The 18,749-nt window shown below is 48.5% G+C and overlaps 3 protein-coding genes and 2 non-coding genes across 6 annotated transcripts; 1 reads left to right on the top strand and 4 right to left on the bottom strand.

Moving 5' to 3' along the window:
- Positions 1 to 926: 926 nt before the first annotated feature.
- LOC123122396 (probable aldo-keto reductase 2) lies at positions 927 to 3,062 on the bottom strand. The gene is made up of 4 exons (XM_044542591.1): positions 2,462 to 3,062; positions 1,947 to 2,119; positions 1,755 to 1,857; positions 927 to 1,615 (listed from the first exon to the last, which is right to left on the bottom strand). The coding sequence occupies exons 1-4, from the start codon at positions 2,900 to 2,902 to the stop codon at positions 1,280 to 1,282; spliced, it is 1,053 nt and encodes a 350-aa protein (XP_044398526.1). The 5' UTR covers positions 2,903 to 3,062; the 3' UTR covers positions 927 to 1,279.
- Positions 3,063 to 3,766: 704 nt separating this feature from the next.
- Positions 3,767 to 7,176, bottom strand: LOC123122395 (protein MCM10 homolog). 2 transcript variants are annotated; one of them, XM_044542589.1, is made up of 9 exons: positions 6,713 to 7,176; positions 6,401 to 6,638; positions 6,172 to 6,296; positions 5,357 to 5,390; positions 5,221 to 5,270; positions 4,983 to 5,117; positions 4,638 to 4,702; positions 4,301 to 4,512; positions 3,767 to 4,213 (listed from the first exon to the last, which is right to left on the bottom strand). In XM_044542589.1, exons 1-9 carry the CDS (start codon positions 7,093 to 7,095, stop codon positions 3,842 to 3,844), a joined length of 1,614 nt encoding a protein of 537 aa, XP_044398524.1. In that variant the 5' UTR covers positions 7,096 to 7,176; the 3' UTR covers positions 3,767 to 3,841. The 2 variants fall into 2 exon arrangements, with proteins under 2 accessions (XP_044398524.1, XP_044398525.1); XM_044542590.1 differs by having other exon boundaries at positions 4,301 to 4,403; positions 6,713 to 7,174.
- A 117-nt stretch (positions 7,177 to 7,293) lies between these two features.
- TRNAP-UGG (transfer RNA proline (anticodon UGG)) lies at positions 7,294 to 7,365 on the top strand. Its single transcript has one exon. It is a non-coding gene; the product is annotated as a tRNA-Pro (tRNA).
- Positions 7,366 to 8,960: 1,595 nt separating this feature from the next.
- TRNAP-UGG (transfer RNA proline (anticodon UGG)) lies at positions 8,961 to 9,032 on the bottom strand. The gene has a single exon. It is a non-coding gene; the product is annotated as a tRNA-Pro (tRNA).
- A 3,328-nt stretch (positions 9,033 to 12,360) lies between these two features.
- On the bottom strand, positions 12,361 to 17,860 carry LOC123122394 (beta-galactosidase 12). The gene is made up of 18 exons (XM_044542588.1): positions 17,509 to 17,860; positions 17,316 to 17,428; positions 17,110 to 17,176; positions 16,914 to 17,006; positions 16,674 to 16,817; positions 16,332 to 16,423; positions 15,748 to 15,853; positions 15,560 to 15,644; positions 15,315 to 15,433; positions 15,028 to 15,195; positions 14,744 to 14,925; positions 14,507 to 14,616; positions 14,291 to 14,400; positions 14,061 to 14,168; positions 13,845 to 13,946; positions 13,596 to 13,741; positions 13,162 to 13,507; positions 12,361 to 13,032 (listed from the first exon to the last, which is right to left on the bottom strand). Exons 1-18 carry the CDS (start codon positions 17,803 to 17,805, stop codon positions 12,901 to 12,903), a joined length of 2,520 nt encoding a protein of 839 aa, XP_044398523.1. The 5' UTR covers positions 17,806 to 17,860; the 3' UTR covers positions 12,361 to 12,900.
- Between the last annotated feature and the right edge of the window lie 889 nt (positions 17,861 to 18,749).

Raw genomic sequence — 18,749 nt, 5'->3', positions numbered from 1 at the left:
CTTTGACACTTGAAAACTATGATCACATGGTTCATGTTTTAGCCACTGACAAGAATATGGCAATAGCGTTGTTAGATATCAGTTTCCTCAACCTTCTTGGTCACACCAAGAACATATCATGTACTCTCAATACGCCCAAATCAAAAACTCACCCCACTGATGCAGATCTTCTGTGGGTGGCCTCTTCCGATGTGCGGTGGTGGATCTGGTGGTGACCATCACTACGGCAACAGGTGTGGCTCTCCTCTCCTCGGTGGTGCTCCAAGCCAGCGCCTTGCTTCCCCGCAACCCAACCTGCTTTTCTTTAACGGTTCTTGGCCGACATGGTTGGGGAGAAATCCCTACGCGGTAGCAGTTGCAGATAATGGTGACGCTTGTGGGTGTTCTCCTCTTTGGAGGCATTGTCTTGGTCTTGGATGTCCCCTCGGGCACAAGGGGAAATCGTAGGACCGGTTCGTCGGAGCCGACGATGGTGGCAGTGCAGCGGCGACCCTTCTTGGAAGGACTGCATGGTTGGTTGTGGTGTTTACCGGAGTGCAAGCTGGTGTTGTTGACTTGGCGGGCTCACGTAGCTTGGGGCCTTCGGGTGTTATCTGCATCCTCGTCGCCGGTACCTCTTGGACGACATCTTCCTCAAGTCCGATTGTTTCTTAGTGTCCATCTGTCGATCTCCTAGGCGCCAAGCGTGAAGGGTGCATTGAGTCAGTCGGGCATGGAGTTTTGTTCATGCTTCCGAGGTGTTTGGCATCATGCCTCTTCATGGCTTGAGTTGGACAAGATGAGTTGTGTGTCGTTGTAATTGCGGTGGGTGTGGCGTGCTCTTGGGCATTGTATCAGTTGTATCAACCATCTTCACTCTTCTTCTATGTTACTGGTACATCTCTCCATGGTGTGTCCTTGAAAAAAAGGTGAAGTGGATGAGAGAATACAAGCAAAAATACCAATATATTCAACAATCTCGGAGCAACTGGATGGTTCGGATAAAGGAGCCATATGTGTTGGGAGTTATTTTGCATTCGGACTTGCCTCGCCGTTGTCCCTGGGCCCTTTTTAACAGATGGACGTAACTTACTCACGACCACAACACATGGTACTCCGTACATTATTTCCAGAGTCCATTCCTACACCGGATCACAGTACTTCTCGGGATACAACATGAGTAATCAAGCCAACACACACACACACACACACACACACACACACACACACACACCCCTTCCATTGGCACGAGAAATTAAGAAACAAGCAACTCTTTTATTCCAGTTCCCACGGAAAGTTGTCACTCGGCCTTCCAGGATGACATGGGAGGGGTCTCAGAATCCTTCCAAGTGTTCAGGAAATCATGGTAGCGATCACCCGCAACATCCGCCGACGCGTAGGACTCAAGCTCGGCCATCTCCTCTGGGGCGAGCTTCACGGACAGCGCCGCCACATTCTGGTTGAAGTTGTCGACCTTTGTGGTTCCTGGTATGGGGCACACATCATTCCCCTGATGGTGAACCCAGGCAAGTGCAAGCTGCGACGCCGTGCACCCCTTCCTCGCCGCCATCGTGCTAACCCGCTCAAATACCATGGTGTTCTTCTCAAGGTTTTCAGCTTGGAATCTTGGTAAGTCCTGAATAAATGTGTTAAGCATTGTTGGCTTAGAAACTTAGAATAGAAGTAATAGTCTCAAAATCAAGATTTCTTGTACAAAGAGAAGGGTCTCTCAAATACACGAGAGAGCGAAGTAGGCAGACATGCTTATAACAAACCTTGCGAAAGTCTTGTTCAGACAGCGTGTCGACCAGCTTTGGCCCACTAGAGAAGAACCCTCTGCCCAACGGGCTGTACGCCACAATTCCAATGCCAAGTTCCCTGAGATTATGAGCAGGAACAAAATTCATACGGTTGGGAAACCAAAAATGATCTTGAGATGTCATGATTGTGCATGAAAATGTACGTACCTGCAAGTAGGGATTATGTCTTTCTCGACATCTCTCGACCACAACGACCACTCTAGCTGGACGGCGGTTATGGGATGAACCGCGTGCGCTCTTCGGATAGTCGACGCCGATGCTTCGGACAACCCAATGTAGTTTATCTTCCCCTCTTCAACCAGTTTCTTGAGTTCACCCATCTATGGATGGCAAGTGTGTAAATTTCTCTCATGGATAGTGTTGTACTTTCTCTGTTCCATAATGTAGTGTGTATAGATTTTTCGAAGAGTATAAAGTTTAACCAAATTTGTAGAGAAAACTATTTATATCTACAATACTAAATATATGGAATATGAAACTGTATCTTATGACGAATCTAATGTGTTTGACATTCCAGATGTAAATGATTTTCTCCATAAACTTGATTAAAATTTACGAGATTTGACTTTTCCACCGTCGGGTCTCAGTTTGGTGCATTTGGTCAACGCGCGTTGGTTTGACTACTCAACGGGATAGGGTTGAACTGAGGTTGACTCACTCACCGTGACCTCGATGGGCACGCTGACGTCGACGCGGTGCTGGTAGTAGAGGTCGATGCATTCTACGCCGAGGCGCTCGAGGCTTCCCTCGCACGCCGCGCGCACGTACGCCGGGTCGCCGCGGATCGCCCGCGCGCCGTCGGCGCCAGCGAGGATGCCGAACTTGGTCGCCAGCTGCACCTTGCCCCTCACCCCTCCCTGCAGCGCCTTGCCGAGGAGGAGCTCGTTGGTGTGCGGGCCGTAGATGTCGGAGGTGTCGAGGAGGGTGACGCCGGCGGCGACGGCGTGGTGGATGAGCGCGACCATGTCGGGCTCGGGCTTGGGCGGCCCGTAGTAGGCGGACATGCCCATGCAGCCAAGCCCCAGCGCCGACACCTCCAGCCCCTGCGAGCCCAGCTTCATCCGCGGCACCACCACCGCCGTCGTCGCCGGAGCAGCAGCCATTGCAGGTTCCGGAACCGGAAGGCTAATCGGCTCTGCACTCGAGTGCTCAGCCACTGTACTGGATTAGATTGTTGAGTGAACTGGGGAAGATTACACCTTCCACCTTAATTTATAGTGCTAGCAGGGCACTGTGGCGTCAGGGGTTAGGTCACGCTGCGGCTGCTAAGCACCGTCGTGTCTTAACTATTTGTGCCGCAGGTTGTTGCTCTGCAACTTTAATAATGGCGGCTCCGGATTGTTCGCTCCCCATCGTGCATACAATATATACAACATTGCAAAAGATACGGAGAAGTTCAAGTGTTTCTATCAATATCTGTTCATCCAGTTCTCCTGATTGGGGATTCAATATAGAGGAAAGTGGGGTTGGTGACTAATGGGCATCATTAGCAGGTAGCATTATCTTCCAGCTCCACCAAAGCCGTCTTGTTATTAATATTTTTTGCAATGACCACCAAGTCGCTTTCACAGGTCAGCATTTTTTCTTCCTTGCTTGCTTCTGTTTTATGAGGACGGATGTTGATCCTAGTGTGCAGATTCTTTAGCTCTCATCATATGATTCACCGTCGATGTACGTACGATATCATAAAAGATGTCGCCAAGTTTAGAGCGTTTTATCACAAAAGATGTCACCAAGTTTAGAGCGTTTCTGCAACGTCTTATGTTTCTCCAAGTCATCGCTTGTACTCCCTAGTACTGATTTGCTATAATACACTGGGCATACTTCTTTGTTGTTGTGGGGTTGCATTTTGATTCCAGGAGTAAATATGCAACTCTGTTGCCTTTTACATGCTGAACTGCCGAGGCTGGGTCTACGGCTTTGGTTATCTCACCGTACAGTCGTCAGCCTTTGACAAGGTCACGCAAGGCACTGAATCTGAATCCATATCATCTCGTCCAACGTCCAATTACAGGCAACAGAAAACATTCGCCCCTGGTATTTCAGAATTCCCAAACCTTAAACAGGGAATCAAGTATAGAACATGCATAGGCGCCTCGGCCTCGACTACTCCCTATGCTGTCGCTGTGGAAGGGCGCGGCGGCAATCCCGTAGGCCTTCCTTGTGTGCTCCTTCTGGTGTACATTTACAGCCTCTTGAAAAGAAAGCAGCAAGCCGCTTGGCCATGGAGACAGCCAAGCTAGGCCATCAGCTAGCGTCGCAGCACTATGTTGATCTCGTCGTCGTCCGAGCTGCCTAGGTCCAGCTCGATCGTGTTCCCCGAAGGGTTGTTCACCTTTCTCCTTTTGGCCTCTTGTTCCTGCTTCTGCGAGGCCGGTTTGGGCGCTCCTACCTTGGTGCCAGAAGATGCCGGCCTGCACGTAAATCAAGGTCGTTCGGTTGAAAAGAATTGCTCCATGGAGCGGTGAAGGCTACAAACCCAGGGGCATGCTGCGGCTCACCTTCTGCCCGAGCTCAGCTTCTCCGAGAGGGTGCTCCAGGTCGACATCGGCTTCTGTACAACTGTCGAAGTACTGTTGCTCACGAGATTCGGTTCCGTGCCGCCTGGTCAATGCAGAAGGTAGATCAGTTTCCATTGCGAGGTGACAGCGGCAAATTTTGCAGTGTGTAGGTTTTTTTTCTTTATCGAAAGGGAGGTCGGAACCCCCGGCCTCTGCATCAATGTGATGAACACAATCATTTTTATTAAAGTTGATCTAAGGCAGTTGCAGTGTGTAGATGAAACTTGCATCAAACTACTACAGCTATAAATGAAATGTGGGGAATGTGTTTTTTTACCTGTGACATGGGAGAGGAACCTTATACCCTGAGAGTTGTTCTTAGTGGTCACTTTATCCGCATTACTGCAAGACAGAGTCAAAATTAGGAAATAACCAGTTTAGCATGACAAGCACCTTCACTTCATGCTATTACAAGGGCTGATACACTTTCAGTCATTAGTCTGTCAACATATGCTAGAGGATCCTCTTGACCTCACATTTGGACAGTACAATGGTATACAGAACTAACTAATATTATTTGCTTATTTCACAGTCCACGCCATCATTTTGTTCACAGTAGAAGTTTATATTCGTCGGAGGATATAAACTGAAAAAGGTGAACAAATGAAAGTACTGCAAATACCTTAAAGCCCTTTTTAAACCATCGACTGACATTACTTTCAGTGGTCGTGATGGATTTCTCGGATCGGATCGTTCTGAGGGAGGCTTGACCATGTAAATCCCATTGGAACGAAGTTTGGAAGCAAACTGGAAGTTTCTGAAGAATAAAAAAAAATGTAAAGAATCATGTGGAATGGTGGATGAGGAACCATTCTGGAACACAAGAGAAGCTATGATTGTTCTTTTTGGGATTCACTTACCCACCCTTAAGCTCCACTCTGCCAGTAGAGTATTTCTGTGCTGATGTGTTCTGCCAATAGGAAACACACATAATTAATCAACATTGCATGCCTATCTGCCTCAGATGCAAAATAGGGAGTTATTAATATCTCATACCGATGAATGATATTTGCAGTATGGTCCCTTGCGCCTGAAAAGGAACAGGCCATGTTCAGGGTGAGAAACAGCATTTATCTAAACCACATGTACATCTGTTCTTTTGGCAATGTGTAAATGAAATGCTGTGAAATTGGCTCTCTAAAAATGCATAGCACCATGTGAATTCAATTACAATTTACTTCCACTGTTGAAAATTATGGTATGGTTGCCATGCTCTCTAAAAATGCAAAGACAATGTGAATACCGCTAATCTATGATATGGTTGCCATGACCCTTACACCTTGACCAGGGTCAGAGCATAGTCCGTAGGAGGCAACAGTGTGTCTAAATGGGCTTCATTTTTTTCAGTCTCAGCACATATCACACTCCAGATAAGTGTTAATATCTCAGAGAAGATGACCACAGAATTTCCTGAGTGTTCAAGTAGAGTCGGTATTCAGTAGTTTCTAATTTCTACATATTCCTGGATCTTATAGGCAATGTGCAACTACAGTTTTTCAGAGACAATGTGCGCACCACTAATCTATGATATGGCTGCCATGACCGTCACACCTTGACCAGGGTCTGAGCATCAGTCCATAGGAGGCAACGGTGTGTCTAAATGGGCTTCATTTCTTTTTTCAGTCTTAGCACATATCGCACTCGAGACAAGTGTTAATATCTCAGAGGAGATGACCGCAGGATTTCCTCAGTGTCCAAGTACAGACAGTACTCGGTAGATTCTAGTTTTACATCTTCCTGGATCTTATTATTGGCAGTGTGCAACGACAGTTTTTCAGAGACAATCTCATCATTCAGGAAGAGGTACATACTTGTTTGTGGCCATGGTGCAGGCCATCCCATCTTTCCTCGTCCCTTTGCAGATGCTGAAATCCGCCGAGACGCCCATCTTCATCATCTGCCCCACCGAGCCAACGCTCACCGAGAACCCTTGCCCCTGCAAGAACATCGTCCACCAACAATGAATCAATTCAGCATCACCCTCAAGGCATCAATTGATCCACCCAAGATAGGAAAGAAAAATGTGAGCAAGCATAGTACCCCCTTGTCCATGCGGACGTTGCCGTTGAACAGCGCGAAGACGTCGCCGACGGCGCCGCCGGAGTAGTGGGTGTGGGCGTCCCCGAAGAGGAACACCGACACCTCGGAGTCGTCCAGCGCGCCCATCTTCCAGATGCTGTAGTCCTTCCCCTGCGCGCTCACCCGCTTCGTGCCCTTGTCCAGCACCACGCCGGCGGTCGCCCAGCAGCCGGAGAAGAAGTCCCCGCCGGCCAGGCTCCTGCCCCCTCAAATCGATGAGTTTCCGAGTACAAATGTCCATTTCTACGAGAGAGAAGGGCGGGGGGTCCGTACTTGAACGCGGAGATGCGGACGAATCGGATGTCGGCGAAGCGGTTGGCGATCTCGAGCGGCGAGACGGCCATGTGCTTGATGCGGAGGCCGGAGTAGGTGTCGACGAGGGTTTGGTTGGATTTGGGGAGCTTGGGGCGGCTGGGGCCCGAGCCGGAGGTGGAGGCCGGGACGGCCTCGATGTAGTCCTTGACGGCGTCGCGGAAGACGGACATGTCGGTGCCGCCCGGGCGCGCCACGGCCCTCGGGGGCGTGAAGGCGCCGTAGCCGGTGGCGGCGGCGGCGGCGGGGCGCGAGGGGGAGGACGGAGGGGTCTCGAGGACGGCCTGGTCGCCGTCCTCGTCCAGCGACAGGAGCAGGTCCAGGTCGTCGCCGGCGTCCGCCATGACTGCGGCGAGGTGCGTAGAGTGGAACAATTGGAATCTGTGTGTGCCGCAGAGAGAGAGAGAGAGAAAGAGAAACGCGATTTACCGGCGGCGAGGGAGGCGGGAAACCTAAGAATTTGGGGGGTAGTTTTGGAGGGAAAAGCAAATGGCAACGCCTGTTAGGAATATATAGTTTGTTATGTCTAAGTTGTCATACAAGGGCGTTTGGTCTAGTGGTATGATTCTCGCTTTGGGTGCGAGAGGTCGCGAGTTCGATTCTCGCAACGCCCCATTTTTCTGAAAAATAATGAATCCTTTTTTTTCTTGCCTTTGCCTTCCATTGCGTCAGGTTGAATACAAGAAGCAAAGCATTGCAATTCAAATTTTGACAACGCGACCGTCGGTGGGAAATTAAACAAAAAAAAAAACGTCAATAAGTTACAAAATATCTCAAAAGAAATTATATGTGGAAGGAATCTTGAACTCCTTTTCTCTTTCTCGGTGCGACAAGTTGCTCATCTAAGCGCATCTCCAACAGCAACCCACAAATTTGCTCCCGCATCCGTATGCGGACACGGGTGTGGGAGGACGCCATCCAACGCTAGCCGCATAGATTTTGACAACAACTCGAACCAACCGGCCGAAATTCGTTTAAATCGCGCGAACTGATATAAACACGGGCGGATTTCATATAAACATAACGGATTTCATTACATTTACATCAACTAAGCGGAGCTCGTCCGGCTAGGTCTAAATGGTCGTCGACGCCCGCTCCTCATGTCCGGCCATGAGCCAAGAGAACTGAAGTTTCGCCTTTTCCAGCTCCGCCTCGGCGCTCTCCGGCTCTGCCTCTGTAACCTGGTCCAGGTTACAGAGGCAGAGCCGGAGAGCGCCGAGGCGGACCAGGTTACAGAGGCAGAGCCGGAGAGCGCCGAGGCGGAGCTGGAAAAGGCGAAACTTCAGTTCTCTTGGCTCATGGCCGGACATGAGGAGCGGGCGTCGACGACCATTTAGACCTAGCCGGACGAGCTCCGCTTAGTTGATGTAAATGTAATGAAATCCGTTATGTTTATATGAAATCCGCCCGTGTTTATATCAGTTCGCGCGATTTAAACGAATTTCGGCCGGTTGGTTCGAGTTGTTGTCAAAATCTATGCGGCTAGCGTTGGATGGCGTCCTCCCACACCCGTGTCCGCATACGGATGCGGGAGCAAATTTGTGGGTTGCTGTTGGAGATGCCCTTAGATGAGCAACTTGTCGCACCGAGAAAGAGAAAACTTGTGGGTTGCTGTTGGAGATTTCCCGTGGCTCAGGACGCTGAGGTTACAGAGGCAGAGCCGGAGAGCGCCGAGGCGGAGCTGGAAAAGGCGAAACTTCAGTTCTCTTGGCTCATGGCCGGACATGAGGAGCGGGCGTCGACGACCATTTAGACCTAGCCGGACGAGCTCCGCTTAGTTGATGTAAATGTAATGAAATCCGTTATGTTTATATGAAATCCGCCCGTGTTTATATCAGTTCGCGCGATTTAAACGAATTTCGGCCGGTTGGTTCGAGTTGTTGTCAAAATCTATGCGGCTAGCGTTGGATGGCGTCCTCCCACACCCGTGTCCGCATACGGATGCGGGAGCAAATTTGTGGGTTGCTGTTGGAGATGCCCTTAGATGAGCAACTTGTCGCACCGAGAAAGAGAAAAGGAGTTCAAGATTCCTTCCACATATAATTTCTTTTGAGATATTTTGTAACTTATTGACTTTTTTTTTTGTTTAATTTCCCACCGACGGTCGCGTTGTCAAAATTTGAATTGCAATGCTTTGCTTCTTGTATTCAACCTGACGCAATGGAAGGCAAAGGCAAGAAAAAAAGGATTCATTATTTTTCAGAAAAATGGGGCGTTGCGAGAATCGAACTCGCGACCTCTCGCACCCAAAGCGAGAATCATACCACTAGACCAAATGCCCTTGTATGACAACTTCGACGGGAGGGGAGGAGCGGTGGCCTTCCTGGGACCCGAGCAGCGGCGACCTCGTTGCCGGGGCGCCCATGGACGTGCCGGCTTCATGGTCGTCGTGGCGGGCCGCGGACTCGGCGATGTCCTCCGCCTCGTCGTTGGTCTCGCAGAACACCGCCTCGCTTGCGTCGTCACTCTTCTTGTAGGCGGCTGCCACCTCCGCCACTCGCTGGCGGTACCGCCAGCAGGCAAGGCGGATCTCACGGGCGGAACAGCAGGACTAGAGCAGCGCCTCCTGCTCCGCCAGGTCCGCGTCTGGCGTGACAGCCCTGCGAGCGGCGAGCTGCTCCTCTGTCTGCACGTGCTCCTGCAGGAGGTAGTGTTGTAGGCGGCGTCGCCCTGTGCCTCCCGAAACTGCTCATCCCGCTCCTCTCCCGCACCATGTCCATGTAATAGGCACGAGCCTCGCCGATGGTCATGGTGCAATGCACCGGTGAGGGTGGCGCCGGTGCGTCGACCGTAGCGTCCTCCATTGGGACGTCGTCGTCCTCTGAGTGCCTGCCGGCCAGTCAGCCGGTAGCAATGGCGGCCATGTCCTTCTTCTGGTCCAACGTAAGCCCGTCCCAGAGAGATTTGGCGGGGGACGAATCCGTGGCGGGAGTGTTGCGGAGAGGGATCAGAGGTGGGTGACTGGGGCTATGGCCGGGGCACCGGTTTTTATAGCAATGGTGGGTGGGAGAGGAACCGACGGCTCGCGCCGGAGGAGACACCTCGGCAACCGCGTGCCATCAATGTGGGTGACAAACAGACAGACGGGCAACCGTCGTGTCGTTTGAGTGTGCGGTAGTCGCCTGCACCGCGAAGTGCTGCGGGCGGCACTCTCGGACGGCGCGCCGCTTCAATGTCGTCGCCAGTGAGCGGTCGCGTCCGCTCTGGCCGGGCATGAATGCAGCCGCTGACACTCTGGAGTGGCGCAGCCCAAAAACACATGGGAGAGGGGAGGTGAAAGGATCGAGAAGAGGTGTCTAGAGGGGGGTGAATAGACTCTTAGTAAGAAAAGTTGCAGTTTTTAAATTCTTTAAGTTGAAGTGGAGTTTTAGCACAAGTTCAAACATTCACAATGCATATCAAGCAAGCGTGACAAGAGTATATGAGTAGCGGAAAGTAAATCATGCAAGTTGCAAAAATATAAAGGGATGGGATTGAAGTGTGCAAACGCAATTGGAGACACGGAGATTTTTGGCGTGATTCCGATAGGTGGTGCTATCGTACATCCACGTTGATGGAGACTTCAACCCACGAAGAGTAACGGTTGCGCAAGTCCACGGAGGGCTCCACCCACGAAGGGTCCACGAAGAAGCAACCTTGTCTATCCCATCATGGCCATCGCCCACGAAGGATTTGCCTCACTAGGGTAGATCTTCACGAAGTAGGCGATCTCCTTGCCCGTACAAACTCCTTGGTTCAACTCCACAATCTTGACGGAGGCTCCCAAGTGACACCTAACCAATCTAGGAGACACCACTCTCCAAGAGGTAATAGATGGTGTGTTGATGATGAACTCCTTGCTCTTGTGCTTCAAATGATAGCCTTCTCAACACTCAACTCACTCTCATAGGATTGGATTTGGTGGAAAGATGATTTGAGTGGAAAGCAACTTGGGGAAGGTTAGAAATCAAGATTTATGTGGTTGGAATGGAATATCTTGACCTCAACACAAGTGTAGGTGGTTCTCTCTTAGAAAATGTATGTTGGAAGTGTAGGCATGTTCTGATGGCTCTCTCCACGAATGAAGAGTGGGTGGAGGGGTATATATAGCCTCCACACAAAAGCTAACCGTTACACACAAATCACCAAATTCGGTGGGACCGAATCAAAGAACTCGGTCAGACCGATTTAGTTCAAAATGTGAACGTTAGGATTTTCGGTGGGACCGACATGATCAACTCGGTGGGACCGATGTGCTAGGGTTAGGGTAAAGCCTTATCTCGGTTGGACCGATTACACAAACTCGGTGGGACCGATTTGGGTAATAAGCACAACAGAGAGTTGGCCAAGCAAACTCGGTGGTACCGATTTCATATTTTGGTGAGGCCGAAATTAATGCAATAGGCAACAGAGTTTGCAAGCCCATCTCGGTGAGACCGAGATCCCATCAGTGAGACCGAATTGATTAGGGTTTCTGGCAGTGGCTATGTCAAATGAATTCGGTGGCGCCGGATGAGAAGTTTCAGTGGGGCCGAGTTTGACTTTTGGTTTGGGACATATGTGGATGTGAGAAAGTGGTTGAGGGCTTTGGAGCATATCACTAAGCACTTTGAGCAAGCAAGCCATTAAGCAACACCTCATCCCCTTTTAATAGTATTGGCTTTTCCTATGGACTCAATGTGATCTTGGATCACTAAAATAGAAAATGTAGAGTCCTGAGCTTTGAGCTTGAGCCAATCCTTTGTCCTTATCATCTTGAAGGGGTTCCACATCCTCTTGTCCATGCCACTCCACTGTTGGATTTATGTAAAATATACTAGATAAAAGTATTAGTTCAACAAGAGATATGTTGACATTAATTACCAAAATCACCCAGGGAGCACTTGTGCTTTCAGGAGGGGTCTTTGGTGGGCCATGATGGTCAGAAGCGAGCGTGGATCCGTCCGCACTCCCGCAGAGCCCCTTCCCCCCATGTTTGTCTCCGGTTTGCGGGAGAAATCACGTCCGGGCCGCTCCACGGACCGATACAAGCCCGCGTCGGATGGCTTCCGTGGTCCTGACAGCGCGGTCCGGATGGATGCAGGCAGTTGTAGGTCCGCCTTGGAGATGCCCTAAACCATTGCTTCAAAACAAGCTAGAGTTTCATCTCCCATTGGGAAGAGCCACATGGACTTACAACTGCGTAATATTTACATCAAGCAGGGGGAGTTCAAAACAGAAAGGTTCATGCAATGGGAGTTCTAGAATCTATAGGCTTCGAAGGGAATTTTGAATGTTCAATCAGCTGGAAAATATTCGTTGAAAACCACACTCATGGCGAAAAAACTGAAAACTAAAAAACCAAGTTTAGAAAGTTTCAGATGATAATAAAAAAATCAATATGTTGAGAAGTTGATTTCTACAAATGCTAATCAATCACATTCGTGAGCATGAAAAACAATCAACAGATAAATAAACAATAGAACCAGAAAAAACCCCTTTCCATGTTTGAATCTCTTGTTGTTTTCATAACTCACAAATACATCGAGTTTGAGCTTGAAATTTCACTTGAGTATAGAATGTAGACGAATTTGCATTACAAAAAATGTCCATACGGTCCAAAAGAGGATCGGCGACCACTATCATTGTGATAATGGAACAAGAGATATGCATTACAAATTGTTTAACAAATACAACACTTACATACAGCTGCATCAGAAATTTGGCAATATAAACTTGTCACTCTTGTCAAGATGAGATGTACGTACAAATCAAGCAGCAGAAGGCTTGAGGATGCCCCACAAACATGATAAAACATTTACAGGACATCGTCATTGAATTATTCTATCCACTCGGTCAGCACAACTGTTCTTTTGCACCAAATTTGGAGTTCGCTAAACTATCCCTCGTGGTTATTCAGCACCTACTGTGATGGTTAACATGAAACAGCACAGAACAGCAACAAAAGAAGAAAGAGGTGAGGAAAGGAAAATACATCTTCGAGCCGATCGACGCCCAGCAGTTTCATTCACATTTACGTATCGATTCCCTACGATCCAGATCAAGCACGCACGTCTCAATGAAGCTATAATCACAACAAGCGACACACAATGCATCGACGCAAGTTCGAAACCAAACGGGATGAAGAGACAGTGAGTGCAGGAGCCCAGAGAAGGTGTCGATCTCTCTATTTATTCTGGATCGCCCTTTTTGTGGCACCTCACTTGCACCGCCAGTGTGGCCGTCGTCGTGGGGCAGTTGATGTCCGCACCGTAAAACGTGTGCAGCACCGGCAGCACGCACCCCTTCTTGCCGAGGCATTCCTGTGCATATACTCCAGAGATCAACCGCCAACCATAGGCAGGAAAAAACAAAATGTGATCCAGGATAAGCTACAGTATTACAAATGATGCGCATTGTTAGGGGGGGGGGGGGGGGGGGAATGCATGTACCTTCGCGACGATATCCTTCGCATTGGGAACGTGACAGGTGCCTACAGTGAAGTTGCCGCATGACCCCACCGGGTTGCCGAAGCTGGCAAAGACTACCTCCTGGATGGTCTTCTTCGGGGGGCAGTTCAAGAATCCCCGAGTGTTGTGGTCTTCGGCTATGAGCTTGATCTGGCCTCCATGCTCGTCCCATGGCTTTATCTGTGCAGGGTTGTGCTCCGAGATGAACACGCAGATGTCATCTCTCCTCACTGTCTGGATGAGTATGCCTTCCGGCTTGCCAAGCTCCTCCTCAAATACAACCAATAGGTTGTTCTTGGATTTCAAAAATGTCCGTGGAATATGGTACCTAAAAGGAAAATTAACAAGTTGAAGAGTGAAAATACATTGTAGGCCAATAAAGGAATGGGTTGTTCAGCAGCGCAGAACTTGCATACACTGCCTGGGAAGCGACTTTGCCAGGAGTTATGAATGACGTCCAGTAGCGACCCATGCCTTCGCCGTTCACGAATATCATGCCCTTGCACATAGAAGTCATGTCAAGGACAACAGGATCATCCCCGTCTGGCTCGTCAAAGTATCTCTGACATGACATGAAACAGACAGTGACACTGAGAGTTGGAAACAAAGATTATATTGAAGAGACTGAATGTATGATGATCCTTTTCGTGGCCCGGCTTACGTACCTTGTACCAGGTGACAGCCTGTCCACTCGCGGCCGGTACCCACTTAACAGCGCCCATGCCTTTCTCCGTGTAAATCTCCTTCTCCTCACCCTCCAATTTGGCCTGGTTAAAACAAGCATGGAGGTGATCATTTCTTAGTATATCAGTGCATTATGCCCTTGAGGAGCGAAAGTGTATCCTTTTCTCAAATACCAAGCGCAATAGCATATAATGTACCTTATGGCCCCAGCCATTGACTTGCAAATCTAAGGTTCCCGTGTTGAGTCCCTGTATTGTGCAATCCTGAATGCCACCCTTTAGTTCAACGAGTTCACCACCACTGTCCTGCAAACAAGAGCAAAATGTGCAAATTGAACTATGACTGGTCAGGATTCCATCATAAATTGTGTGCAACTGACCACCACCTAGCTAGCCAGCTAGGGCCTGAAACACTTAGATATTATTACCTTCATTCCCATGGATGATGACAGTAGCGCGAGATGGTTGACACCTAATCTTAGATTAATGGGTCTGTCAAACGTGAAACCCTTCTCTTTCTTGGTTCCATGACCATTCCCTGCATTGATGGTGGTTATGAGGTCTCTTTTTAGTACAATTGTTAGTGCTTGCAATTGGTATCTGCTTTTGGCTAAACAAGATTATTACAGAGTTGGACATGTTACCTGCAAAGCCATCATTGACAAATGCTACCAATGCATGTGAACTGCTTTTGACTGCAAGCACAGGCCGGATGTCACCCCTGATGGGCAAATCATCTGCCTCCAAGCGAAAGCTGCACGGTTGTTGTAAACAAACACAAATAGTGAATTCACCATTTTGCTACCTGTGGGAAAATATAAAGTATAAATGCTCATAATACTGAGCTGAAATGAAGGTGTGATGAAATTAAGAAACAACACCTTGTGGTGTACCACAAATAGTCACTTTGGTCTTTGGTCTGGTTATACTGCTCCAAGGGTTCCTTGTTCCTGATATTAGTTTGTTTATACCTCGGAATCGCCTCTGAGAACATCTCCCAAACATTGTTCTTGGTCGCCTTCTCGGCTCTATGGAATGACCTTTCACTATGTTGAACAAACACCTAGCATAACATATGCATAACACAAGTCAGGAATGTATGCTCTTTATCACCACTGAAGCAATGTCCTTACTAATTAGACGCAAGTGCATACGGTGCACGTACTCTCTTTGTGTTGTACACCACATGCTTGCAGTCTGCAAGGATGGAAACTGAGCGGCTCGGAATGTAGTACTTGTCCCCTCGGAAATTCACAGTTCCGTCCTCCCCTGTATTGTTGTTGGAGATGAAAGCCAAGCATAGCTTTTCCTCAGGAATCTCGAAGTTGCGTGCCTGCACGTGCAGGAAACTAATCAGACCAGAAGAAAATTGACTGTTCAATAACACAACACTGTCACACAAAACATCTCAAGTTTTTTCGTGCAGAAATGATGGAAGCAGTTGTTCCCAACCTCATACCCCGGACCCAATAGCTCGAATGATTGTTTCCCCTCAAGGAAAGCTCTGCTGTATGACTTGATTACATTGTGCAGGTCCCTGAGATGCCCATATTTGGGCGCCTTCGGCATACCTGGATGAGTACATTGACCGAATTTCAGTCAAAACAGTACATTGACCGAATAACTGATTGTTAGACGCAATCGGGGCAACAGATGGAACCAGGAAAGCTTGAAATGTACAATTGAGCCAATCTAACCGTATTCATCAATGGGACCTTCATCGTAATATCCAGTCAACACATAGGAAGCACCCGTCCTTCCAAAATTTGTTCCACCATAATACTGTTCAAAACAAGTTACCATGCAACTCCATGAAAAGTTCTAGTATTTTCTCTGTGGCGATTTGAATGCATATCATTGCAAAAATGCAAATGGATAAGCATACCATGTAGTAATTTACCAATGTCCCACCCTTGGCAAAAAAACGTAACACGGAATATGCAATGTCCTCTGCTGAACGCTGAGCTAAATCATTACCGAATGCTCTGAACCTGTGTATTCCAAGAAGTTGCTCTTAATATTAATGTAAAAAAATTACTTGGTGATAGATAGCATGTCTCTCCTGATTTCCACTACCAAAATGTTCAGTATGGTGGTATCACTGCAAGGGAAATATGTTGTAAATATTTGGTTAATGACACATAAGATATCATAGTATGGCAGTATCATCTTTAGAGGAATAAGTTGAAAATATTTTGCGTGATCCACTCTCAACATTATAATGGTAATTTCTTTTTCTTTTTTGACGCGTCAACAGCGGGCTTACGCCTGCCTGAACCATGTTTCCCCACATGTTCAGTATGGTGGTATCACTGTAATGGTAATTTCACATAAAGTGTACGCAAATGCAGTTAATATGTTTGGATGATCAAAAGTTGACGGGTGCAACATCTTCCTTTCCATAAGCATCAATGACATACCAATTTTGGAAAACAAGTAGAATGTTGAGTATGAAAAACTTGAACTTACTGTGCAGTCCAGTTCTCAGTCCAAAGGTGGGGTTTATTTTCGTCTTTCATTACCCATGTGTCCCCACAGTGCCTTCCGTTGCAGGTAGGAATCTAGTGAGAGCGAGGCACATATTAAGAGATCGAGACAAGGGAATACACTCTGGATCAAACATTCTCATTTACGATAGTTGTTCAAATTTACAGCCTGTTTGGGGTGCAGGGTTTCCAGAAAAGCGGTTCAACTTTTACAGGATCTCAGTTCCCTTCTCAAATGGGGCCTTGATTAAAAAAATTGATGTGTTTTTACCATTTATAATAGCATGCCTTAAGATGTTCACCACATGTTTGGTAAAAGAGTTACCACTACACCAGGAGCCGTAGATTGCTTGCACATTATCCATGGGACTCCAATGTTGGTGCTAAGGGCCATTTCACCAGCCCATTCAAGGTACTTGTCACCTTCAGTTATATGATCCTTTTTAATATTTCCGTACTCATTCTCGATCTGTGAAATTTGCACGGCGCATGATTATAATCACGGGCATGCAATAAACAGATGTAGGTATAACATCATCATATATACAGGTAGAATTTAACTGACCTGGGCTAGAATAACGTGCCCTCCCTGAGATGCGAACATATTCTCATCCTTCAACATTTGCACTATGAATTTCACAAACTTCTCCATTTCTCTCTGCATTACAAAACACCGGCGGTCATCTGTCTAAAACTATTGGCACAAATGCACATACACCAACCAGGCTCTTGCAACCGTGTGAGTGATTGATTGCCATTACCTTGTAAGGCTCGTTGTTGGCGCGGAATATTATGTGTGGAATCTCCCTGAGCCAATAGGGCAATGCACTGAAGGGAAAACAAACAAACAGAAGCAGCCACATGAGACGAGCATACACACCAGGATTGCATTGCATTGCAGACCATAACTGGCCACATTATTACAGTTAAAACTGAAAGTGAAACATATTTTGGCAGATTAACAGACCCGTGATTCCATTCTCCCTGGATGAATGGGCCGATGCGCACGATGGCGTACATGCCGAAGCTCTGGATCAGCTTGAGGAACTTGATCATGTCGTTCCTGCCTTCGAAATTGAACTGCGGTGCATGCAACGGGTGAGCTGCATGTGTTTTGTTTTGCGGCGGCGGCGGAGGGTGTGCGTGCGTAGAGTAGGTACCTTGCCGGGCTCGGGCTCGTGGGCGTTCCAGAAGACGTAGGTCTCGATGGTGTTGAGGCCGCCTTCCTTGGCGATCTTGAGCAGCCTGGGCCACATCTGCGGGGGGCTGCGCGGGTAGTGGATGGCGCCGGAGAAGAAGAGCTCCCGCCTGCCGTCGATCATGAGGGAGTACTTGTCGTAGGTGACGGTCGTCCCCTTCTTCGTCAAGTTCCACTTGGGCCTGGACGCCTCCGCCGCGCCCGCGAGGAGCGCGGCGGCCACGGCCACGGCCAGAACGAGCGCCGCGGCGGCGGTCATGTGGGCCAGCGAGGTGGGGGGGAGGGGGGTGCGGGGACGGGGGGTAGGGGTGGCGACACTAGCGAGGGGCCGCGGGAGGAGGGCGACGCTTTGAAGGGCGGGGCCCCGGCCCGGGGGGGCGTTGCGCGGGAGCGGCCGCCCGGCATTGCGGCGGGGGCGAGCGGTGGCGAGCGGCTGCGAGGGCCGGGGATCGCGGCGGTTTCTTTTTCTTCCTCTTTTCGGTGATTTTCGTTTTTCTCACTCCTGCCGTCTAGTACTGTAAGCCACACATTCCCATCCCCATTCCCATCTAAAGAAACACTCCCTCCGCAGGACTTTCTCAACCAAATACTCTCTCCATTCTCCGTCTTGAAAATAACTTATCCCATTGTTTCTTCAAAATGCACATCCAAACTATATTTCCTTTTAATAAGTGATTCATCCGAGGTCCTAAATTCGACTGGCCTGGCCGCGTGGTGCTTTGACCGCAGCCACGTCGATAGGATCATGCCTGCCGGTTGGGCATTTTTGCATCGCCCCTCGTAAGATGCCTGCTTTTCATTCCCTGGTCCCTGCTCCCTCCTTTTCGGTTTATAGGGCTCAATTCAAAAATCTCACCAACCAAGGTAGATGGTGAGTGGTGGAATAATTTTTGTAGTTTGCAAAACCAATCAATTAATGTGCTTGTTTTCCTCAAACAATTTTGTTTACCAATGCATTAATTGCAATGCATGCATGCACAAAGCGCATGCATTGGTTATTTTTTTTAATACTTGCATGCAATGATTTAATGCACCTTAAAATCTGAACATGTGATGGGAAACAACCAAATTAAGCCTTATAAAACGAGAAAAACTAAAATTTTAAGATAAGCCTTATAAACCGAAAAGGAGGGAGTAGGTCTTCTCCCCCACCGTGTTCTGGTGTAGCCAAGATTAGAGTCGATGACGCTGTGTCAAGAAACC

This window comes from Triticum aestivum, chromosome 5D, assembly GCF_018294505.1.
Source record: "Triticum aestivum cultivar Chinese Spring chromosome 5D, IWGSC CS RefSeq v2.1, whole genome shotgun sequence".
NCBI lineage: Eukaryota > Viridiplantae > Streptophyta > Magnoliopsida > Poales > Poaceae > Triticum > Triticum aestivum.
The sequence above is the reverse complement of the archived record's forward strand: the minus strand, read 5'-3'. Positions and strand labels throughout refer to the sequence as shown.